Here is a 25,276-nt window from a genome sequence, read left to right on the forward strand (position 1 = left end):
GGTGGATTCCCATCTACTGGACCACCAGTAAAGTCCTGTGAACAAAACTTATTTCCCCATTTCCCCATCTGTTTATCTTTCATCTTTGGGGCCCTCACAGTGTCATCCTGGAGGTGCCTGCTGGGTTGTCTTTAAGCAGTGTCTCTAATAATGTGTCTGTCCCATCACACTGCACCAGGGAGACCCTGAGCAACCAGCCTAAAGTGGGCTCCTTGTTTGTCTGAATGTTTAATGTACAATGCACACCGGCGTTTGACTCCACACCCTACCAGCTCAGCTTTTCCAGAAAGTGGGATTCAGTGAACCAAAGTTGAATTTTAGGAATAGCCCTGTTTCTTTCACATTCTCAGATTTGTCAGAGTTTTAAGTCAAAGACACCAAATAAAATGTTTATTTTCTAACAGGCAGAGGAAGAGCAAGAGGGAGCAAGTGCTTCCTTCTGACTAGTAATGCTGATGTAATCGAAAAAGAAAAAATGAACATCTGCAAAGAAAAAATGATGAATGACTCCATTTCAAGCCTGCAGAGATGGAATGAAGCAGTATTTAAGGAAAAGGTAAGTCTTTGCATCCATGTTACTCCTTCAGAATCTAACGGTAAGCCATGAACAGGGACCGTGAGCGTGGTTGGTGCCTGTTATCATTTTGCTCTGAGTGTTTCTTAGGTTATATTTTTATTTTTTTAAGTATTTGTTTATTTGTCTGCATTGGGTTTAGTCGCAACACGTAGGATCTTCGCTGCAGAGTGCAGGCTTCTCTCTAGCTGTGGCGCACAGGCTTAGACGTTCTGGCAGACTTAGTTGCCCCACACTATGTGGGATTGTCGTTTCCCAACCAGGGATCAAACTCTCATCCCCTGAATTGGCAGGTGGGTTCTGAACCACTGGACCACCAGGAATTCACCCCACAGTGAATATCAGGTTCATTCTGCTTTACTTCTCAATGATCTAAAAGACATTTTATTAGTGCTAATACTTGAAGCTGTGCTTTTAGATCTAAAAGGGAAACTGAGCTAGAATAGCTCCTACACGGACAGTTCATTTTGAGGACAACACCCTAACACTGCAAGACACAGCTCTTAGTCTTCACATCACTCTCTGACATCTGGAGTCCTCAGGGCGAGGGTCCTGGCTCACTGTGCCTGGAGCTGTGCCCAGTATTGGAAGGCCTGTTTATACATATGGATGATAGTGTGGACCTTGCAGTAGCATGCTGGCTCAGTCCAGCCTCTCGGTAGTGACCTTAGTTTGACTTTAATTTTCTTTATGACGCAGCATGGAAGCAGATTAGGGAAAGAGACACACACAGATACCCCGATACATAGACACCCATACCTTCTCCAGACTGTTTGCAGAGACTTCATCTCAGACTCTCTGGAAACACTGGACTCTGCAGGCCTGGGGAAGAGCTTTAACATTAGAATCAGTGGTTCCAGTCTCAACTCTGCCACTTAAAAAATGTGTGACTTCAGGTAGTTCCTCTTTGAAATTATCATTCGTATTTGTAGAACTCACAGGGTGGTTTTGGAGATAAAGTGAGATCTATGCATTGCTTCCTACAGTGCCTGGTTTGAAGTAAGTGCTTAAAATGGGAGTTGTTATAGGACAAGGGTGAGAGTCCTTCTTTAACTTCATGAAGATGAGTCTTACAGTTCAGTAGACTAATTCCATAGGGTTCATAATTTTGAAAAGTCATAATCTGTATACTCAAAAAAGTATTGAGAAGGAATGAACTATCAAAAGCAAACTAATGCTTACTTTAGGAAAAAATTACGATGTTATGTCAGTGTTGACTCATTTTAAAAAACATTTCTTCCTAAAGTTAGGAGAACAAGATATTTGAAAGTACCTCTTCTACATTTTCACTGAGAAGAATTGCAGGGAAATTCTTTAGTTCCTCTTAATTTCCCCCCTTAATTTTACTTAGGATAGGGTTTTTTCACTGAGCCACTTCTCCATTTTGTAGAATATAGGGACGATGCTGATTAAAGGCTTTCAAACCTTTTTAGCTTTGGCATAGTTTTTTTTAATCTGCTCCACTAGATGACGGTGTGCTTACACTCATGTGTGGCAAAAGCAATAGAGTAAAAGCCTGCTGAGGAAGACAGAGGCTGGACCAAACAGATAGACATTCTTTTTTTAATATATAATTTAATTTATTTGTTTATTTTATTTTTGGCTGTGCTGAGTCTTTGTTGCTGCCAGGACTTTAGCTGCAGTGAGTGGGGCTACTCTCTAGTTGAGGCGAGCGGGCTTCTCATTGCTGTGGCTGCTCTTATTGCGGAGCATGGGCTTAGGAAGTGAAGGCTTCAGAAGTTGTGGTTCTCAGGCTCTGGAGCACAGGCTCAATAGTTGTGGCACACGGGCTTAGTTGCTCCACAGCATGTGGGATTTTCCTGGACCAGGGATTGAACCCGTGTATCCTGCATTAGCAGATGGATTGTTTACCACTGAGCCACCAGAGAAGCCCCAGAGTTCAATTTTTTTTTTACTTTAAAAAATTATATTTTAAATTAAAATTTTTCTGTTTTTTGATTTTTTTTTTCTTCAAACTTTCTATTTTGTATTGGGGTATAGCCGATTAACAATATGGTGGTAGTTTCAGGTGAATAGCAAAAGTACTCAGCCATACGTTCGTTTGTAGCCAACGCATCAGGTCATAGAGTGCAGTGAGGAGAAAATAGACTGCTGTTAAATATCTGTTCAGTTCAGTTCAGTTCAGTCGCTCAGTCGTGTCTGACTCTCCGCGACCCCATGAATCACAGCACGCCAGGCCTCCCTGTCCATCACCAACTCCCGGAGTTCACTCAAACTCATGTCCATAGAGTCGGTAATGCCATCCAGCCATCTCATTCTCTGTCGTCCCCTTCTCCTCCTGCCCCCAACCTTTCCCAGCATCAGACTCTTTTCCAGTGAGTCAACTCATCGCATGAGGTGGCCAAAGTATTGCAGTTTCAGCTTTAGCATCAGTCCTTCCAATGAACACCCAGGATTAATCTCCTTTAGAATGGGCTGGTTGGATCTCCAAGGGACTCTCAAGAGTCTTCTCCAACACCACAGTTCAAAAGCATCAGTTCTTCGGACATCTTGGAATGTGAAGTCAAGTGGGCCTTAGAAAGCATCACTACGAACAAAGCTAGTGGAAGTGATGGAATTCCAGTTGAGCTATTTCAGATCTTGAAAGATGATGCCGTGAAAGTGCTGCACTCAATATGCCAGCAAATTTGGAAAACTCAGCAGTGGCTACAGGACTGGAAAAGGTCAGTCTTCATTCCAATCCCAAAGAAAGGCAATGCCAAAGAATGCTCAAACTACCACACAATTGCCCTCATCTCACACGCTAGTAAAGTCATGCTCAAAATTCTCCAAGCCAGGCTTCAGCAATATGTGAACCGTGAACTCCCAGATGTTCAAGCAGGTTTTAGAAAAGGCTGAGGAACCAGAGATCAAAATGCCAGCATCCGCTGGATCATGGAGAAAGCAAGAGAGTTCCAGAAAAACATCTATTTCTGCTTCATTGACTATGCCAAAGCCTTTGACTGTGTGGATCACAATAAACTGTGGAAAATTCTGAAAGAGATGGGAATCCCAGGCCACCTGACCTGCCTCTCGAGAAACCTATATGCAGGTCAGGAAGCAACAGTCAGAACTGGACATGGAACAACAGACTGGTTCCAAATAGGAAAAGGAGTACGTCAAAGCTGTATATTGTCACCTTGCTTATTTAACTTATATGCAGAGTACATCATGAGGCACGCTGGGCTGGAAGAAGCACAAGCTGGAATCAAGATTGCTGGGAGAAATATCAATAACCTCAGATATGCAGATGACACTACCCTTATGGCAGAAAGTGAAGAGGAACTGAAAAGCCTCTTGATGAAAGTGAAAGGAGAGTGAAAAGGTTGGCTTGAAGCTCAACATTCAGAAAACAAAGATCATGGCATCTGGTCCCATCACTTCATGGGAAATAGATGGAAAAACAGTGGAAACAGTGTCAGACTTTATTTTTTTGGGCTCCAAAATCACTGCAGATGCTGTTTGCAGCCATGAAATTAAAAGACGCTTACTCCTTGGAAGGAAAGTTATGACCAACCTTGATAGTATATTAAAAAGCAGAGACATTACTTTGGCAACAAAGGTCTGTCTGTTCAATTAGGCTATTTACTAGCACTGGGGAATTCCCCTAACATGTATCGACTGAAAATGGGCAGAGATGGTAAAGAGTGAGCAAGGACCCAGCTCCAGGGTGGCCAGGAGTCGCTGCTAGCTGGTAATTCCCTGGCGGTCGGGAGTGCAGAGACTTGGTCTCGTCCCTGTCCTGCTGTGGGGACCAGTACGCAAAGCCATGTTGAAAGAGGCAGGCTTTGCTGTCAAGGGCAGAGGCTTAGGAGAAGTATACCAAGGTAGGGGAAACCTTATTCTCTTAAAAGTCAAAGGATTTATGGTTCTTGGGGTGAGCCCCCTGTCTGTGGTGTTTTGAAAAGGGAAAGACTAGAGATCTCATCAAGAAAATTAGAGATACCAAGGGAACATTTCATGCAAAGATGGGCTCAATAAAGGACAGAAATGGTAGGGACCTAACAGAAGCAGAAGATATTAGGAAGAGGTGCAAGAATACACAGAAGAACTGTACAAAAAAGATCTTCACGACCCAGTTAATTACAATGGTGTGATCACTCACCTAGAGCCAGGAATCCTGGAATGTGAAGTCAAGTGGGCCTTAGGAAGCATCACTACAAACAAAGCTAGTGGAGGTGATGGAATTCCAGTTGAGCTGTTTCAAATCCTAAAAGATGATGCAGTGAAAGTGTTGCACTCAATATGCCAGCAAATTTGGAAAACTCAGCAGTGGCCACAGGACTGGAAAAGGTCAGTTTTCATTCCAGTCCCTAAGAAAGGCAATGCCAAAGAATGCTCAAACTACCGCACAATTGCACTCATCTCACACGCTAGTAAAGTAGTGCTCAAAATTCTCCAAGCCAGGCTTCAGCAATATGTGAACCGTGAACTTCCAGGTGTTCAAGCAGGTTTTATAAAAGACTGAGGAACCAGAGATCAAATTGCCAACGTCCAACGGATCATCGAAAAAGCAAGACAGTTCCAGAAAAACATCTATTTCTGCTTTATTGACTATGCCAAAGCCTTTGACTGTGTGGATCACAAGAAGCTGTGGAAAATTCTGAAAGAGATGGGAATACCAGACCACCTGACCTGCCTCTTGAGAAATCTGTACGCAGGTCAGGAAGCAACAGTTAGAACTGGATATGGAACAACAGACTGGTTCCAAATAGGAAAAGGAGTACGTGAAGGCTGTATATTGTCACCCTGCTTATTTAACTTCTATATAGAGTACATCATGAGGAATGCTGGCCTGGATGAAGCACAAGCTGGAATCAAGATTGCCGGGAAAAATATCAATAACCTCAGATATGCGGATGACACCACCCTTATGGCAGAAAGTGAAGAGGAACTAAAGAGCTTTTTGATGAAAGTGAAAGAGGAGAGTGAAAAAGTTGGCTTAAAGCTTAACATTCAGAAAACTAAGATCATGGCATCTGGTCCTATCACTTCATGGCAAATAGATGGGAAACAGTGGAAATAGTGGCTGACTTTATTTTGGGGGGCTCCAAAGTCACTGCAGATGGTGATTACAGCCATGAAATTAAAAGAGGCTTACTCCTTGAAAGGAAAGTTATGACCAACCTAGACAGCATATTAAAACCAGAGACATTACTTTGCCAACAAAGGTCCGTCTGGTCAAGGCTATGGTTTTTCCAGTAGTCGTGTATGGATGTGAGAGTTGGAGTATAAAGAAAGCTGAGCGCCAAAGAATTGATGCTTTTGAACTGTGGTGTTGGAGAAGACTCTTGAGAGTCCCTTGGACTGCAAGGAGATCCAACCAGTCAATCCTAAAGGAGATGAGTCCTGAGTGGTCATTGGAAGGTCTGATGTGAAGCTGAAACTCCAATACTTTGGCCACCTGATGCGAAGAACTGACTCATTTGAAAAGACCCTGATGCTGGGAAAGATTGAGGGCAGGAGGAGAAGGGGACAGCAGAGGATGAGATGGCTGGATGGCATCGCTGACTCAGTGGACATGAGTTTGGGTGAAGTCTGGGAGTTGGTATTGGACAAGGAGGCCTGGTGTGCTGCAGCTCATGGGGTCTCAAAGGGTCGGACACAAATGAGCGACTGAACTGAACTGGGCATTGGATCTGAGCACCCGGGCCCTTTATGTCAAAGAACTTTGCACACGTGAGGGAAGACGTTCAGTGCACATAGGGCAGTCCCTGAGTAGGGGAAAGAAAGCCTGTTCACTCTGCTCTCCACACCCACAGCCTCCTTGTCCATTACCTATGTGTGGCTGACTTCCCCAGAGCACTGTGGCCCTCAGGGGACCTCTGGTTCTTCTGCAGCCATCTAGCTGAACCCGTAGACAGCCCAGAACCCTCCAGAAACTTATTTCCATGATGGAAGCCTCAGGATCTGATTGGACTTCATTCTAGAGCAATAAAGTATAAAGGATGTTTTTCATAGTTCTAGTTGTGGAGGGTCATTTGAAATCAAAATGAAGGAGCCTACTTTCCTTTCTTATGAGTAGAGAATGAGATACAGGGTAAAAGTTCATCTTGACTGCAGAATTTCCATCCTGATCTCTGCCCATGACTGCATACAATCAGGTATTCATAGTTTCGCTTTTCTCACCTCAGTGTAGGGAGTTTGGCTGCTTCCCAGCCGCAGGTGGGCAAAGGGGAGACCGTGTGCTCTAGACTTAACTTGTGACTTTGGTTAAACCTCTTTATCCAGTTACTTCAGTTTACTTAGTTTTCAGTATAGAAGTAAGAGGTTTAATTTTTAGGGTTTATATTTATTGCCTTTAGTGACATTTAAAATATTTGAGGCTATTACAATGCAGTGAGAGACTTTATTTTGGGGGGCTCCAAAATCACTGCAGACTGTGACTGCAGCCATGAAATTAAAAGATGCTTGCTCCTTGGAAGAAAAGCTATGACCAACCTAGACAGCATATTAAAAGCAGAGACATTACTTTACCACCAAAGGTCCGTCTAGTCAAAGCTATCGGAGAAGGCAGTGGCAAGCCACTGCAGTACTCTTGCCTGGAGAGTCCCGTGGATGGAGAAGCCTGGTAGGATGCAGTCTGTGGGGTCGCTAAGGGTCGGACATGACTGAGCGACTTCACTTTCACTTTTCGCTTTCACACATTGGAGAAGGAAATGGCAACCCACTCCAGTGTTCTTGCCTGGAGAATCCCAGGGAAGGGGGAGCCTGGTGGGCTTCCGTCTTTGGGGTCACACAGAGTCGGACATGACTGAAGTGACTTAGCAGCAGCAGCAGCAGTCAAAGCTATGATTTTTCCAGTAGTCATGTATGGATGTGAGAGTTGGACTATAAAGAAAGCTGAACGCCAAAGAATTAATGCTTTTTAAACTGTGGTGTTGGAAAAGACTCTTGAGAGTCCCTTGGACTGCAAGGAGATCCAACCAGTCCATCCTAAAGGAAATCAGTCTTGAATATTCATTGGAAGGACTGATGCTGAAACTGAAACGCCAGTACTTTGGCCACCTGATGCGTAGAACCGACTCATTGGAAAAGACCCTGATGCTAGCAAAGATTGAAGGTGGGAGGAGAAGGGGACGACAGAGGATGAGATGGATGGCATCACCGATGCGATGGACATGAGTTTGAGCAGGCTCCAGGAGTTGGTGATGGACAGGGAAGCCTGGTGTGCTGCAGTCCATGGGGTTGCAAAGAGTCAGACATGACTGAGCTACTGAACTGAACTATTTAATTGCATTTTAGTATATGATTGAACATCATTAGACATAGGTGATTTTTTTAATTGGATGCCCAAAGGGCAAGTTTATATTTTTACCTTTTTTCTTGTCACATTCCCCCCACCCTGAGCTTGCCTTAAGTAATGATCAGAACCATGTCTGAGAAATTAAAATTCCTCATAGGGAAATGTATATCACGTAACCCAGGAATTTCATTTCTAGAAATTTACCCAGAGGAAATGAGATAAATGCACACATCATGCAGCAGTTTTATAGCAGTGAAAATGTGAATTGGAAATAGGGCACATTAAGAACTCTGCATCTGTTGGCCTAACGAGAAATGTTTGAAGCATAAATAAGGAAAACTAAAAAAATTTTACTGAGTAATAGAAGGTAAATTAAGACAAAAGAAACCCTGGGACTTCCCTGGTGGTCTAGTGGCTAAGACTCTGAGCTCCCAGTGCAGGGAGCCCACGTTCAATCCTTGGTCAGGGAACTAGATCCCACATGCTGCAACTAAGACCCAGCACAGCCAAGTAAAAAACTTTAGAAAAAGAAAGAAAGAAAAGAAACACCATTTTCTTTTTTTGTGTGTGTGTGTGTAATAAAGTTGTATTAAAGTATAAAGGAGATAGAGAAAGCTTCTGACATAAACATCACAAGGGGGCAGAAAGAGTACCCCCCTGCTCGTCTTCAACTGGATGTTATATAGTCACTAGCAGTCTGTTAATGAAAGAAAGGAATGTCTTAAGGCTCAGAATGGCACCAGGCCCCTCACCCACAAGATGCATTTTGGGATAATTTTGACCCCGGACGATTCATCCTGGGCCATAAAATGATTAACTTGAATCCTATAGAAGGGCAGAAGAAACACCATTTTCTTGAATGGAATAACTGAATATTTTAAAGATGTGCATTCACTGCAAACTCAGTTGTACATGTATCATAGCCCATAATCAAAATATAAATTATATTTTAGCTTTGTAAAATGGCTCCAGAGTTTATATAGACACATACATAAATGAAAATAGTGATGACATTTCTGAAAAAATAACTCATAAATAGGTATTGCCCTACCCAGTATTGAAGTACAAATCACCATCATTAACATTTTCATGGTTCTTGGCAAAAGACAGCCTAACAGACCAAGACGAATACCAAGGAGCATTAAAGCTATGCCAGGCAGTCCTGATCAATTATTAACTCATGTTACCGCCCAACAACCTATGAAGTAAATGCTATGACTATTCCCAGTTTATATTTGAGGCCCTTGCCCAGAATGACACAGCTGCTAAGTGGTAGGAACAGGGCTTACACCTCAGCTGTCTGGTTCCACCTGGAACACTGGATAAAAAAGAGGCAGCCCCACAGACCAGCGGGGCAGGGAAGAGCCTTCCACACACGGCTCTGCTCTGTAATCACCATGCTCTCTCTTCATGTTTGATGTTTCAGGTTTTCTTCTGTCATGTTCTTCTCTTTAGAGAACTTCTTTTTGCTCTTCTTTTAGGGAAGGGAACATCTGCTGGTGAACAAATTCTTAAAATAATTTGTTTTGCTTCATCTGAGAATGTCTTGATTTCCTCTTTGTTTGTTTGATATCCTCTTGGAGCATTTGGATTGACAGGGTTTTCTTTTAGCATTTGAAAAATACTGTGTCACTTTTGTCTGCTCTCCACATTCTCTGATGAGAAATCTGGTATCATTCAGATTGTTTTTCCCTTGTAGGTAACGTGTCATTTTTTTTTTTTTTTTCTGGTTGCTTTCAAGATTTTTTTCTTATGTGTTTAGAGAACAGACTTGTTGCCAAGGAGGAGTGGATCAGGGAGGGAAGTTTGGGATTAGCAAATTAAACATAAACTATTACATATAATAGTTTAAACAACAATAGGATAAACAACAAGGTCCTACTGTATAGCACAGGGAACATATTCAATATCCTGTGATAAACCATAGTAGGAAAAAAATGTGTCTATGTGTGTAACTGAGTCACTTTGCTGTACAGCAGAGATTGGCATAACATTGTAAATCAGCTACACTTCAATTGAAAAAAATTTTAAAAAGACAATATAAATGAAATGATCTGGACTTCCCATAGGATAAATCTCTTAAAGGTGAAATTGCTATATAAAAACCCATGTAAATCCAGAAATAGATAAATAAATGAAGGTAAGGGGCAAACCCTACATACACACCGAAGTTTTTTCCTGTGTCTCTAGTTTTCAGAAGTTTAATTATAATGTGTCTTGGTGTGGTTTCTTTGCATTTAACCTGTTTGGATTTGTCCAGCATCTTACACCTGTAGGGTTCTGTTATGTAAAATTTGGGAAATGTTTGGTCATTGTTTCTTTGAGCACTTTTTAAGCTCTGCTCTTTCCCCTCTCCTGTCATAACTGTTGATCTTTTTAACATAGTCCTAAAGTTACCTGAACTGAACTGAACTGAAAGTTACCTGAGGCTCTGCTCGTTTATTAATTTTTTTCTATTTACTCTCTGTTGTTTAGACTGGGTCATTTCTGTTGTTCTGTCTTCCAGTTCCCGGATTATTTCCTTTGTCCTTTCCTTTTTGCTATTGAGCCCATCCACTCAACTTTTTGTTTTGGTTGTTGTATCTTTTAGTTCTAAAATTTCCATTCTGTTCTTCTTTATATCTTCCATTTCTTTGTTGCGCCTCTAACTTTGTTTGTTTCAGGAGTGTTTATGATGACCCACTGAAGCATTTTTATTTTAGCTAAAGTTTTTGTCAGATGATTTGCAAATCTCTATCATCTCGGTGTTAGCATCAACAGGTTGTCTTGTCTTTTTTATTCCATTAAATTTTAGATATTTCTGGTTTTTGGTATAAAGAGTGATTTTTAAATCAAAACCCAGAGGTTTTCATACCAGACGATGAAATTTGGGATCTTAACCTTCTGTGTTAGCTGGCTTCTTCTGATACTGTTCTGGCAGGGCAGGTAGGTGACCCTGTTTCATAACTGCCAGGTGAGGGTAGAAGTCTAGGTTTCCTGCTCAGCTTCTGTTGATGTCAGCAAGGGGAGGCTCCTTGTTACTTCCCCGTGGGAATGGAAGTTCTGGCTCCCAGTGTGATCTCTATGGATACTACAGGCAAGGGGGGCTACCATGTGGCAGGACTGAAAATCCTGGCTCCCTATGTGGCCTTCTCTGACATCACCACCAGGGGGGAGTGTTGAGATGCTTCGTATCAGCCCTGCAAAATGGAATTCTAGGTTCCTTCCCACTAGATTCAGGGTTTCTTGTTCTTGTTTTTTTTTTTTTGTCATTGTTGTTGATTTCTCCCTGTGGAACAGCTATTGTCTAAAAGTTTTCTGTCTTGCTAGTTGCCCCTGTCTTCACCTTTTGGCTGGAGAGACAGGCTTTTGTTGAGACTTCCTGTCTGTGCTGAGAGACATTTCTGGTTGCCAGCTTCTTCAGCCCCATGTCTGGGATATATACACAAGGCAAAAAAAGAAAACCCCAGGGATCTCACTTCCACGCTGTTTCTAGGGGCCCATGGTTTCTAGCTGGTCTGCCTTCTTCTCTTCATTGTCCAGAATCTTATGTTTATTTTATATATAATGTTTCAGCGCTCTTAGTTGTACTTAGCCAATGCCTAAATTTTGAGGTAGAATGTAGTCATCCTATTTAGACATTTAACGTTAATGTAATTCAACAGTATTCTTTGTGGTTTGGAAGGGAAGAGAGAAAAAAGATTTTAGGTGGCGGGGGACTCCTCTGCCTGCTGTTCTGTTCAATGGGTTTATACCTTGGGAGTGGGTATTTTATTCCTGAAACAGTCAATGCATATCATATGTCTGTTTGTGAAGGATTTTAAAAGTTTTACCAACTACTAATGTAGAAAGCATGGTTCACATGACTATTTTATGGACATCTTTCATGCTTTTATGGGTCTTTGATGAAGATATGGAAAGACTAATTGGAGAGGCCACAGTTAAACACTGATGAACAAAGAATTAGGAGAATCGAAATTATCTGTGGGATTTTTATAAACAAAACCAGGTACTATATGTTCATAGAAGTTGTATAGGAATAAATTATTATGTACGTATATGTGTCTGTGTGTGTATCTTCGTTATACCTAGAGTACATATTTAAAGGTTTTTTTGTCTGCTTTTTTGCACTTAGATTCGCCAGATACAGATTCAAGAAAAATTAATCAGGGATAATCAAGGAAAAGTAAAACCTGTTGTTGATAAGAAAAATAAAAAACTGCTCTGCAGAAAGTGCAAAACCTTTGCATGTCACACAGCTGATATAAGAGTGGTGGAGGTAAGCAACCTTTTTCACAGAGAGCACTGGCTCATTTTTTAGCACTGTGGTGCTGGAGAAGACTCTTGAGAGTCCCTTGGACTACAAGGAGATCCAACCAGTCCATTCTAGAGGAGATCAGTCCTGGGTGTTCATTGGAAGGACTGATGCTAAAGCTGAAACTCCAATACCTTGGCTACCTCATGCGACGAGTTGACTCACTGGAAAAGACTCTGATGCTGGGAGGGATTGGAGGCGGGAGGAGACGGGGACGACAGAGAATGAGATGGCTGGATGGCATCACCGACTCGATGGAGGTGGGTTTGAGTGAACTCCGGGAGTTGGTGATGGACAGGGAGGCCTGGCATGCTGTGATTCATGGGATCGCAAAGAGTCGGACACGACTGAGCGACTGAACTGAACTGAAAGCTTATCTATCGGTGAGAGAATTATAGCAAGAATACTCTTATTTCTTTTGTTATCCTGGCCAAGGTCCCCGTATTTTTAAAAGGGTCAAACATTTAAAAGAAACCCTGAATATTCAATGATAAAGGAATACCTTAAAAGTTGCTGCTTAACTAAATATTGTATGCTGCTGCTGCTAAGTCACTTCAGTCGTGTCCGACTCTGTGTGACCCCATAGACGGTAGCCCACCAGGCTCCCCCATCCCTGGGATTCTCCAGGCAAGAACACTGGAGTGGGTTGCCCTTTCCTTCTCCAAAATATTGTATAGCCATTACAAATAATCGTTATGCTAAATGCAATGTAGTATTCTGGATTAGATCCTAAAACAGATAAAGGTATTATTAGAAAAAGTAGTAAAATTTATAGTTTAGTAAATAGTACTGTGCCTATATTAATTTCTTAGTTCTGACAAATGTGCTATGATATGTAAGATGGAAGTGCTTAGGGAAGCTAGGTGAAGGGTACACGGCACAATCTTTCCAACTTTTCTGTAAATCTACAGTTACTCCAAAATAAAATTTGTTAAAATGATTAGGAAGCTTATGTAGTATAAGGAAAAACTTTTTAAAATTAATGGCAAAGTGGAAAAAAAACAAGATCCAAAGTAGTAAATATGCTGTGATCAGAGCAGTGTGAAATAACAGCAACAATACCACCATCACCACCACCAACGAGAACACTTGAGTTTCTACCAAAAGAGGCTGGCAGAAGTATACTGAAACACGCTGACATTCTGCAGCGAGACACCGTGATTCTTTTCTCTTTCTACTATTTTATGTTTTCTTTAAAATTTTTTTTAATTGGAGTACAATTGTTATACAGTGTTGTGTGAGTCTCTGCTGTACAACAGAGTGAATCAGCCACAAGTGCACACGTGTCCCCGCCCTCTTGAGCCTTCCTCCCACACCTATTTTATGTTTTCTAAACTTACGGGATATGGATCACTTTTACAATGGAAGCAAAATCTCCTGATTTTAAACACATCTAGAGCTTACCTTTCTATTTTTTTTTTCTTAAAACTTTTAGATAAAGGATTAGAAAAATCTCCAAAGACAAAAATTGGACGTAACTCTATTGCTGCTGATTGGGGACAGTGGAGGGCCTGGACTGGTTCATATGATGAGTTGTTACATTAGGGTTGTACTTTCACTTTTCACTTTCACACATTGGAGAAGGAAATGGCAACCCACTCCAGTGTTCTTGCCTGGAGAATCCCAGGGACGGGGGAGCCTGGTGGGCTGCTGTCTATGGGGTCGCACAGAGTCGGACACGACTGAAGTGACTTAGCAGCAGGAGCAGCAGTCTTCAGAAAGCTGAAGTCTCTAGTCAGTCCAACACTGGAGCAAGAAAAACATTTAGGGCTAATACTAGCAAGTTCCTATACCTTTCTGAGTCTTTTTCTTTAGCTGTAAAAGGTCCTTTCAGCTCCAATTTGGGTGGTTTTCTGTTGAAATAGCCCTTTTAGACCCTGTTTTCCTGAGAGCCTGGTTTGTAGGATCTGTATTTGTTCCATGCACTGTGAACTTTGTTCGGGTTTATTCTAATGTGTGTGGGGCCAGTGGACACCTCAGTCCCTGAGATTCTTCATATACACACTGACCCTTTGTTGTTCTCTGTGTCCTTGGGGTTTTTCCTGTGAGGGCCACTGGTGAACTTGGGCTTCCCAGATCTTCAGCAAATACTCCTTTGTCTCTGAATTAATAAGGAGTATCTATTAATATTTTCAGGGGTTTCTCTGATGGCTCAGTGGTAAAGAGTTCACCTGCCAATGCAAGAGACTCAGGTTCGATCCCTGGGTCAGGAAGATCCCCTGGAGAAGGGGATGACAACCCACTCCAGTATTTTTGCCTGGAGAATCCCATAGGGAGAGGAGCCTGGCAGGCTACAGTCCGTGGGGTTGCAGAGTCAGATGTGACTTAGCGACTACAGTAACGACAGTCTGTTTTCAGGAGCCAGGTTGCCTGGAAACTTCTTAGTCCTCCTCTGCATGAGGTGTCACTGGTGCCTCCACGCCCAGCCTCACCTCCACCTGTGTGGTTGGGAGTCAGACTGCATGGATTCTACTCTGCTCTTGAGGCGAATTCACATTTCCTCCCTGCTCCATCTGTAAAAGAAGTGGGATCCTGCCTCCTTGTTATCTCAGATTATTGTGGAATTTTATTTTTTAAATCACAGTTACGTTCTGGTTCTAACATTCTGTTTTGGGTGCTATTCGATCCCTTTATCTGTAGGAATGCCATTTCACTGTGGTTGGAGATGCTTTCAGGGAGTGCTTCGTGACTAAGTTACATCCAAGACCAAAGAATTTTGGGAGTTTTGAGAAGAAAGCTAAGATCTTCTGTGCCAGGAAGGACTGCCTCCATGACTGGGGAATTCACGTGAGGTACAAGACATTCGAGATTCCAGTTATAAAGATCGAAAGTTTTGTGGTGGAAGATGTTGCGACTGGAGCTCAGACACTGTATGCAAAGTGGAAGGACTTTAATTTTGAGAAGATCCCATTTGATGCTGCAGAAATGTCCACTTGCTCAGGACCTCAATCTGCAGGGAATGGATGGCCTTGAATGAAGAAGTGAGACCTGCGGGTAAATCATGGGTCTCTTTGTACTACGGTCAGGTTTTTTTTCCTATGGCTTGTACCATACTGAATATTTATCACTCAACTTCTATTCGTTTTCAGTAGTTTGTACTGATACTGTATCATGTCTGTCAAGCACGAGTGAGTGCTTAGAGCACGTGATTCTTTGTTGACCGGGAGAACTTGGGAAAAATGAATACGCCTCAACTTGTTGCCCTCCTTCCTTTCAGAACCCACTGCACCTGTAGCCACTCAGTACACACTGGGATCAGTGAATGAGTGAATGGAATGTTGAGAGGTTTTCCATACTTCCCTTTCCTTAACCCACTGTGCTGAAGCTGAAACTCCAATACTTTGGCCACTTGATGCGAAGAACCAACTCATTGGAAAAGACCCTGATGCTGGGAAAGATTGAGGGCAGGAGGAGACGGGGACGACAGAGGATGAGATGGTTGGATGGCATCATCGACTCGATGAACATGGGTTTGAGTGAACTCCGGGAGTTGGTGATGGACAGGGAGGCCTGGCGTGTTGCAGTCCATGAAGTCACAATGACTCAGACACAACTGAGCAACTGAACTGACTAACCTACTGTAAACTGACTTTTGCCCTTAACGATCTGAAATTATTTTTGTCAAGGTCATTAGTGACTCTGGTTGTCAGATCCATTGGGTACTTCTTACTCCTTCTGTTTGATCTTTTTGCTGCTTTTCCCCTGTTGAATACTTCTTTCTTGCAACTCCATCTTGGCCACTAGCTCTTCTAAGTCTTCCCCCGTCTTTTCTCTGGGCTTCTTTTTCTGACCCCTCACATGTTGGTAATTCCAAAGGTTCAATGTGTATATATATATCCATAGGCATAAGAGTCACATATACTTGTATTCTCTGTGTAGCAACCTGTGACATCTATTATTAAAATTCAGCAGTGGACTTTTTTTTTCTTTGTTGGCTCTTTGACCTTTCTCCTTTAAAGTTTAGTTCTTTTTCTTCTTTTTAAAATTTTCAAATTAATTTTTATTGGAACATAGTTGCTCTGAAATGTTAGTTTTTGCTGTAGAGCAAAGTGAATCAGTTTTACATATACACATAGCCCCTCTTTTTCAGATTTCCTTCCCATTTAGGTCATCACAGATTACTGAGTAGAGTTCCGTGTGCTAACCAGTATGTTCTCAGTAGTGGACAACTATTAGTAACGAGTGAAGTGAGTGAAGTCGCTCAGTCGTGTCTGACTCTTTGCGACCCCATAGACTGTAGCCTACCAGGCTCCTCTGTCCGTGGGATTCTCCAGGCAAGAGTACTGGAGTGGGTTGCCGTTTCCTTCTGCAGTTAGTAATGGGGACATGTAAATGATACAGTAATCCTTGCAAAGTTGATTTCTGTTGTCTTATTGTACATCTTGCCCAATTAATTTTTTTCTTAATCTGTGCCATTGTTCCCTTCGACTGGTCATCTCAAGCCATTTTCCAGTAACAGTTGATGGTCAATATTTGGACTGTGTTCTCAGGTAGGCCCCTTGGATGATACTGAAGGGGCAGTTCAATTTGGCTGTCCATTCTGTTTAAAAAATTGGAATGCATGTAAAGGTATCCTGGGCGGTTTAATAGGGTTTGCTGATGCTCCGGAGTTTAGTTTGGTGTGTTCCAGACACAGAGACACCTGAGTTTTGCTGTCTCCACCCAGGCCAAGGTATTGTATGTTCAGCTCAGGGTAGGCTTTGTAGTAATTTAAGCAAATTCCTAAAACATATGAACTGTTTATAATTCACTAGGATTGTCAACGGCTTAAACAAACTTGCAAACATCATAAAATGTTAATATGCTCAATATAAGGGATCACATAACTTTTCAAATAGCACCTATTTATATCTGTCTGAAGGCTATTTGGTGTCCAAGAGACCACCCAGATCAGTCCTGGAGATCAGTGGGGTGACACACTACAACCACCTCATCTGGGTTTTGATCTGATGATTGGTTTTGCAGGCAGAGTCAGAGAACTTGTTATTTAAGTAACTACTCCTTGGCTTAATTTTCTTCATCTGCAAAACAAGGATAATGCATACCTGTAAGGATTAATGGAGAGTTTTAAACTGAAATAACATATGAGAAGTCCTTGATTATACATAGTAGTTGCTTGATCATGGTTACTATTAGAAGTATTCTTAGTAAGACATAATGAGTTATTTAAGCCGACTTACTTGCTGATTTTTATTGATCTTCCATTTGTATTTTATAAGAGTATTGAGGTTCTGATCACCAGTTTTAATGTGGGCTTTTTTCCCACACTACCAAGCAATTTATCAACTGGGTGTCTTACCATTCAACTCAGTTCTGACATTCTCTGCCTGGAGATGGCATCATGATGAGCCCTACAGGTTAAGGGCTCAGTCCTATAAGACTGCCCGCCTCCTCCCTACAAAGTGTTATTACCTGTGCTTCTGACCAGTTGCCAACAAAAGTCCATCTAGTCAAAGCTATGGTTTTTCCAGTAGTCATGTATGGATGTGAGGGTTGTATTATAAAGAAAGCTGAACACTAAAGAATTGATGTTTTTGAACTGTGGGGTTGGAGAAGACTCTTGAGAGTCCCTTGGACTGCAAGGAGATCCAACCAGTCCATCCTAAAGGAGATCAGTCCTGAGTGTTCATTGGAAGGACTGATGCTGAAGCTGAAGCTCCAACACTCTGGCCACCTAATGCAAAGAACTGATTCATTGGAAAGGACCCTGATACTGAGAAAGATTGAAGATGGGAGGAGAAGGGAACGACAGAGGATGAGATGGTTGGATGGCATCACCGACTTGATGGACATCAGTTTGAGTAAACTCTGGGAGTTGATGGACAGGGAGGCTTTTCGTGCTGCAGTCCATGGGGTCGCAAAGAATTAGACATGACTGAGTGATTGAACTGAACTGACCAATTGAATATGGATCAAAGTTACAGAAACCTCCTCTGTGGGCTTAATTAATTTGCTAGAGACTCATAGGACTCAGAGATTATTGGTTTATTGTAAAAGGAAATAACTAAGTGTAGGGATTGTTCCTACAAATTAGCCAAGATGGCACTGGTCAGGCTCTCTTGCCCCATGACCTTTTGCTGTCACCCCACGTTTTGTAAATAATGACTGTGCGTGGTTATGTAACAGCTGAGATCGCTTATAGAACTGCGCATGCATGTCATGATGTACTCGCGTGGCCACGGGCCACTTTTTGTTCTGTAAAGCTATATAAGCCCCACCTGAAAAGGGCAGTAAGAGTTGTATTCGGAGAAGGCAATGGCAAGCCACTCCAGTACTCTTGCCTAGAAAATCCCATGGACGGAGGAGCCTGGTAGGCTGCAGTCTGTGGGGTCGCTCAGGGTCGGACACGACTGAGCGACTTCACTTTCTCTTTTCACTTTCACACATTGGAGAAGGAAATGGCAACCCACTCCAGTGTTCTTGCCTGGAGAATCCCAGGGACGGCGGAGCCTGGTCGGCTGCTGTCTATGGGGTCCCACAGAGTCGGACACGACTGAAGTGACTTAGCAGCAGCAGTAGCAGCAAGAGTTGTATTGAGTTGGGTTGCGCAGTTGTTGCTGCTGTGCCAACCATGAGAGAGTAAAGCATGTCTGCCTTCTCACAGTGGGTAAAGAATGTCTGCAGTTCCCTCCCAGGTGGCTCAGTGGTAAAGAATCCACCCGCAATGCAGGAGACGCGGGTGTGATCCCTGGATTGGGAAGAGCCCTTGGGGGAGGAAATGGCAACCCACCCCATTATTCTTGCTGGAAAACCCCATGGACAGAGGAGCCTGGCGGGCTACAGCCCATAGGGTCTCAGAGAGTCAGACACGATTGAAAGGACTTAGCGTGCGTGTTCACAGTTCCTGTGGCTCCTCACGTCTTCTTCCAGCTTCCTTGCCCGTGCCTTGTCTTCCCTGGGTTCACTGAACAGTGAGATACAGCAAGACAGTTGGCATAGTCAGCAGGATACAGTGAGACACTCAGCAACAGCCAGATGAAAAAGATGCATAGGGTAAGATATGCGGAAAGAGTTCAGAATTTCCATGTCTTCTCTGAATCTCCACGTGTTCCTACACCTGGAAGCTCTTTGAACCCTGTTCTTTCAGTTTTCTGAAGGCTTCATTATATATTATGATTGATTAAGTCATAGGCCATAGGTAACTTGTTTAACCTCCAGCCCCTCTCACCTCCCCTGAGGGCAAAGGATGAGACTGAAACTTCTAATCCTCTGATCATGTGATTGTTTTCCTAGTAACCAGCCCCCATCCTTAAGTGTTGGTTGCTCAGTCGTTTCTGACTCTTTGCAACTCCATGAACTGTAACCTACCAGGTGCCTCCACATGGGATTCTCCAGGCAAGAATACTGGAGTGGAATGCCATTCTGTTCTCCAGGGGATCTCCAACCTAGGTCTCCTGCACTTCTCAGGTCTCCTGCACAGCAGGCAGATTCTGAGCCACCAGGGATGCCCACCCTCCCTTAGGTGTGGTCCAAAGGTCAGTCATTAAGATAACCAAGACACCTTTGTTGCTGTTTTCACTTAAGATATTCCAAGGGTTTAAGCCTTTGACTGTGTGGATCACAATAAACTGTGGAAAATTCTGAAAGAGATGGGAATCCCAGACCACCTGACCTGCCTCTTGAGAAACCTGTATGTAGGTCAGGAAGCAACTGGACATGGAATGACAGACTGGTTCCAAATAGAAAAAGGAGTACTTCAAGGTTGTATATTGTCACCCTGCTTATTTAACTTCTATGCAGAGTACATCATGAGGAACGCTGGGCTGGAAGAAGCACAAGATGGAATCAAGATTGCTGGGAGAAATATCAATAACCTCAGATATGCAGATGACACCATCCTTATGGCAGAAAGTGAAGAGGAACTCAAAAGCCTCTTGATGAAAGTGAAAGAGGAGAGTGAAAAGTTGGCTTGAAGCTCAACACTCAAAAAACAAAGATCATGGCATCTGGTCCCATCACTTCATGGGAAATAGATGTGGAAACAGTGTCAGACTTTATTTTTTTGGGCTCCAAAATCACTGCGGATGCTGACCGCAGCCATGAAATTACAAGACGCTTACTCCTTGGAAGGAAAGTTATGACCAACCTTGATAGTATATTAAAAAGCAGAGACATTACTTTGCCAGCCAAGGTCCATCTAGTCAAGGCTATGGTTTTCTCAGTGGTCATGTATGGATGTGAGAGTTGGACTGTGAAGAAGGCTGATCGCCGAAGAATTGATGCTTTTGAACTGTGGTGTTGGAGAAGACCCTTGAGAGTCCCTGGGACTGCAAGGAGATCCAACCAGTCCATTCTAAAGGAGATCAATCCTGGGTGTTCATTGGAAGGACTGATGCTAAAGCTGAAACTGCAATACTTTGGCCACCTCATGCGACGAGTTGACTCACTGGAAAAGACTCTGATGTTGGGAAGGATTGAGGGTGGGAGGAGAAGGGGACGAAAGAGAATGAGATGGCTGGATGGCATCAACGACTCGATGGACATGAGTTTGGGTGAACTCCGAGAGTTGGTGATGGACAGGGAGGCCTGGCCTGCTGTGATTCATGGGGTTGCAAAGTGTTGGACATGACTGAACTGAACTGAAGGGTTTAAGAAGGAGCCTGGGGCTATAGTCCTTGGGGTCGCTAGGAGTCAGACAGGATTGAGCAACTCACACACACACACACAGCAGATTTTCAGTGCTGGAAAATCTGCTGGAAATCTAAATAATTCAGTTTGGATGAAGGTGAGTAGCCCTTCCTTCTTGACAGCCAACCAAAGAATGCAGACGAAAGCTGAAACAAGAAAAACTTAGAATTTCCTTGTTTCACTTTAGCATGAAGTCAAGCCCTTGCAGGTATAGAGCATGGAACAGAGTAGGCATTTGGTTGATACTTGTTGAAGGTAAGAAAGCAGTAGTAAGGACTTAAGAATTGCATATTCTTGACTGATGCCCAAATGGTCACTGGATTTCTAGATCAAAGGCTGCGTTTCAGAACTAGTTGGGAGTCTTTTTCTTGGGCACATGTCTAGCCCCCTTAGAACATCCTGGCAGGGTGGTAGCTTTTGAAGTACCTCAGGTGGTTCTGATATAAGCTGATACAGCCACTCTTTTGTTAACTGTGGTCCCCGCCAGTGCTGACCTTGTGATATTTCCCCCTGAAAAGTCCCTTTCAGACTAATGTCTGATTGTGTCACAAGGCTAGTAAACTGACTCCCACCCTTAAAACTGATATTATTATTTGAATTTAAAAACAAACAAGCCAGCAGGTCAGTGTTTGCTCAAGTGTGACCCGTGGAACGTGGTGCTGTGCGATGCTATGAAGAAAGCAGTTTTGCGGGCAAATAGGCTTCTGTGTTGCCCGTTACCCCCTGTCCCCTCAACTGAACGAATCACAGCACACACTGCCATTGTGTGTCTTTGTGTCAGTTCTCCAGTAATAAGGCCCATGTAACCCCGTGGTTCCCAAATACACCTACCCTGCTGCTACTGCTAAGTCACTTCAGTCGTGTCCGACTCTGTGTGACCCCATAGGCGGCAGCCCACCAGGCTCCCCCGTCCCTGGGATTCTCCAGGCAAGAACACTGGAGTGGGTTGCCATTTCCTTCTCCAATGTGTGAAAGTGGAAAGTGAAAAGTGAAAGTGAAGTCACTCAGTCGAGTCCAACCCTTAGCGACCCCACGGACTGCAGCCTACCAGGCTCCTCCATCCATGGGATTTTCTAGGCAATAGTACTGGAGTGGCTTGCCATTGCCTTCTCCGACACCTACCCTAGACCCCCTGTATTCATGGGACGCTATCAACATCCTGTAGAACCACCACAGTAGCAGATACTCCCCAGCCCTGATGCTGACCAGATACCTGGAACCAAATTAGAGTATTAACTTCAGGATCATAGCAGTAACTGTTTTATTACATCATGTAATAAAACTATAAATTCCACTCAACAAATCTGTATTTAAAATGTAGACCTCAGTTTTGAGCATGCAAGTTATTAAAACTGCTAAATATTGACTATAATTATAGTCTGTATAGGTGAACAAAAACTGCTTGGATGTTAAATTCTGTTTGTGGTCAGGAGATTTAACAGCTTCCGAAGAAGGCAGCCCATGGAGCTTGGGTTCCTGTTTTTCAGGAGCAGCTCTCATGGCTCTGCCACACCATCCTAACTCAACCCTGAAAGGCCGGCTGTGCCCAAAATAAGGTTCTTCATTTAGGTGACTAGGAAACTCCCAATATTTTTGGCCTAGAGGACACTGGAATCTAAGATCACAAACTATTAGCAGTTATCCCAGAACTGTCAGTGGCCATATCCCCCAGCACAGACTGGCCCAGAGTGAGGCCATCACAAATGGAAATGAGTTGGAAGGACCCTGTGGCAATGGCCACCTCGGTTCTTGAGCCAATGTTTTTTGTTTGTTCAGGCAGTTTGAATTGTGCTTCTAACACTGTAACTAAGAGTCCTGTCTAATATATCCTTCTCCTAGATTACTTTCCACCTACATGAGCTGTTCCACAGCCAAAGACACATGTGCTTATTCGCTGCAAGAAAAATGTTGGTCAGTGAACTCACTGTACGCCAGGAGCACTTGTTTCTCTAGGAGGGATCAGGCAGATACGAATTTAGAAAACAGCAGGAACAAAGGAGATGGGAACCCCATAGACAGGAAGGAGGGGCTGGGCCCAGCAAGAGCAGCAAGCCTCTCGCCTGGAGAGTGAGCACCCAGTGCCTTTTTGAGAAACCATGTGAAAGGGGTTTATTTGTTCAGCCTGGCTGAGAACAAGGATGGGACACTTTATTAATGAACACGATAGAGAGTGTTTAGAAGGGAGAGGAGGGAAATTCAGAGGTGAAGGGATCCCATTCCAGAAGTCATAGCCGCAAGAATGTCTCCCCATAAGCACTGAGGGTGGGGAGCCAGGCTGCTCCCAGGCTCGGCAATGGAGGCCTGAGGGGTGGATGTGTTTTTTCAGCCCTTAGTGTTTTATGCTAGGACTGATTTTAATATGTGGGTCAAAGGGTTTTATTGTACAACAGGGTTCTGTTTGTGATTTTTATTCATGAACAGAAGCTAGATCCCAGGATGTCAGAGGCAAGGATGCTCAGGAACCTGCCTTGTCCATTATTTGGGGGAGAGCTGGGGGCAGAATTTGACCCTGGGTGTTCTGGCGCTAGTGGTAAAGATTCCGCCTGCCAATGCAGGAGAAACAAGAGATGTGGGTTCGATTCCTGGGTCGGGAAGATCCCCTGGAGGAGGAAATGGCAACCCACTCTGGTATTCTTGCCTGGAGAATCTCATGGACAGAGGACCCTGGTGGGCTGCAGACCATGGAGTTGCAGAGTCAGACATGACTGAGCGAGCACACAAGCCCAAGTTCTGTTGACCAGCCCACAGACCCCGAGTGCGGAAAGCTGAGACTTAAAATTCATTAGAGGAAGATTAATTTGTAAGGTATAAGGTGCCCTGTTATGGACTGAACGTGACCCCCTCCACCCTAAATTCCTAAATTGAAGTCCAACCCCCCACTGTGATTCTGTGGAGATGGGACCTCTAGGGTGAGTTTATAAAGGTCACGAGAGCCAGGGCCTTGTATGAAGAGACCCCAGAGAGCTTGTGCTTTCTTCCTTGGTCTGCGCACACGCACTGAGGGAAGGCCACGCGAGGACACAGGCAGAGGTGGCTGGCTGCAAGCCAGGAGGAGCGCTCTCACCGGAAAATGAACTCGCTGGAGCCTCAGTCTTGGACGTCTATCCTCCAGCACTGTGAGAAAATAAATTTCTGATGTTTGAGCCACTCAGTCTACGACATTTCATTATGGCAGCTGGAGTAGACTATGACATGTGCCCTGAAATGACTTCAGTGATGAAAACGAGCAGATAACCCAGCTGAAGATAAAAAATTATGATCTGTTCACCAAGCTGCATTGTCACTGCTCCCAGGCTATTGCTGCCGTCTTGTGTGCTTGTAAATGAGGTTCAACACAGCCATTTAACCTGCATGTTACTGATGTGGTTCCAAAAAAGAACTCGAGGCACTTACCTGGTGGTCCAGTGGCTAAAGACTCCGTGCTCCCAGTCCTGGGTGCCTGGGTTCAATTCCTGGTCAGGGAACTAGATCCCACATGCCACAACTAATTGTTCTCATGTAAAAACTAAGACCTGGAACAGCCAAATAAATATATTTTGGGAAAACAAACAAAACTCGAAGATCATTCAGACTTCAGGAACCTGCAGTCTGAAATTTGCTCCACTCTAAATATCACAAAATGAGGGCCATACATGCAGCAGAATTCAAAGTCAAAAAGTCTTCCTTGAAAATAGATTTAATCTTATTCAAATTAGAAATGTTCTGCATATCTCTCCAAAACCACCTCCAAAGTTCTCCTCTTGATATGTGAAAAGTTTTCTAGGGAAACTTTATGAAACTACTGAAAGAAGTCTCCATATTTCTTCAGTGTGGATCTGTCAGAAGGTACACAAGCAAAAACTTTCAATGTCTGAGCTGTTCACGAGGTGCCTGGGTCACTTACTCTGGAGGAAACGGCGGGGTGGAGGGATGACAGTCGCCACGTGTGAACACACTCCCCTCTGCCTTGTCGGTTAACACTGGGAGAGCACACAGAGGCGAAGGACTCTCAAGGGAAAGGTTTCATTGAGCAGAGGGCAACTGAGAGGAGCCAGAAACTGGTCAGGAGACAGACGTGTGTTCAGCTGAACATTAGAGGCTAAGGGTGAAAAATCAGCATTCAGTGATCAGTGACCTTAAAGGGCTCAACTCTCCCTTCTTGGCACAAGTGACAGTCCCACCATTCCAAGCTCCCAAATTCTAGAACAAGATAAAAAGATTAACAAAAATAGAGCATGTAGAAACTGCTGATTCTGTGTGCAGAGGATCCAAACTAGAACCTCAGGGCACCCTGGGCACGCAGCACCCCTGCGTGGAGGGGAGGGTCAGCGGAGGCGGCCAGGGGCGGAGAGGCTGCCAACCCAGGGCCTGAGGGCTGCGGACGCTGTGCTTCCTCCTGCCGCCGGGCAGCTGGGACGCCTGTCTCCAAAGAGACCAGGGCCTACTTGGTCATCTTGCGGATCATGTAGTTGAGGATGCCCCCGTTATGGAAATAAGTGAGCTCCACGTCGGTGTCAAACCTCATGACAGCCTGGAAGGTCTTCCCGGTATCCAG

The 25,276-nt window shown here is 43.7% G+C and overlaps 2 protein-coding genes across 3 annotated transcripts in view; one reads left to right on the forward strand and one right to left on the reverse strand.

Moving 5' to 3' along the window:
- RIGI (RNA sensor RIG-I) overlaps window positions 1-16,030 on the forward strand; it is a 48,699-nt gene extending 32,669 nt beyond the window's left edge. The window contains 4 exon segments of the mRNA XM_055428107.2: window positions 405-556; window positions 11,935-12,078; window positions 14,755-15,047; window positions 15,049-16,030. Of these exon segments, the coding sequence (XP_055284082.1) occupies window positions 405-556; window positions 11,935-12,078; window positions 14,755-15,047; window positions 15,049-15,091 (632 nt within the window). The 3' untranslated portion in view covers window positions 15,092-16,030.
- Window positions 16,031-24,400: 8,370 nt separating this feature from the next.
- The window catches only part of ACO1 (aconitase 1), a 70,266-nt gene continuing 69,390 nt past the window's right edge, over window positions 24,401-25,276 (reverse strand). For both annotated transcript variants that reach the window (XM_055428108.2, XM_055428109.2), the window contains exon 21: window positions 24,401-25,276. In XM_055428108.2, coding sequence (XP_055284083.1) covers window positions 25,163-25,276 — 114 coding nt within the window. In that variant the 3' untranslated portion in view covers window positions 24,401-25,162.

Source organism: Moschus berezovskii, chromosome 7, assembly GCF_049115385.1.
Source record: "Moschus berezovskii isolate FMDL1 chromosome 7, NW_MosBer_1.0, whole genome shotgun sequence".
Classification (NCBI taxonomy): Eukaryota; Metazoa; Chordata; class Mammalia; order Artiodactyla; family Moschidae; genus Moschus; species Moschus berezovskii.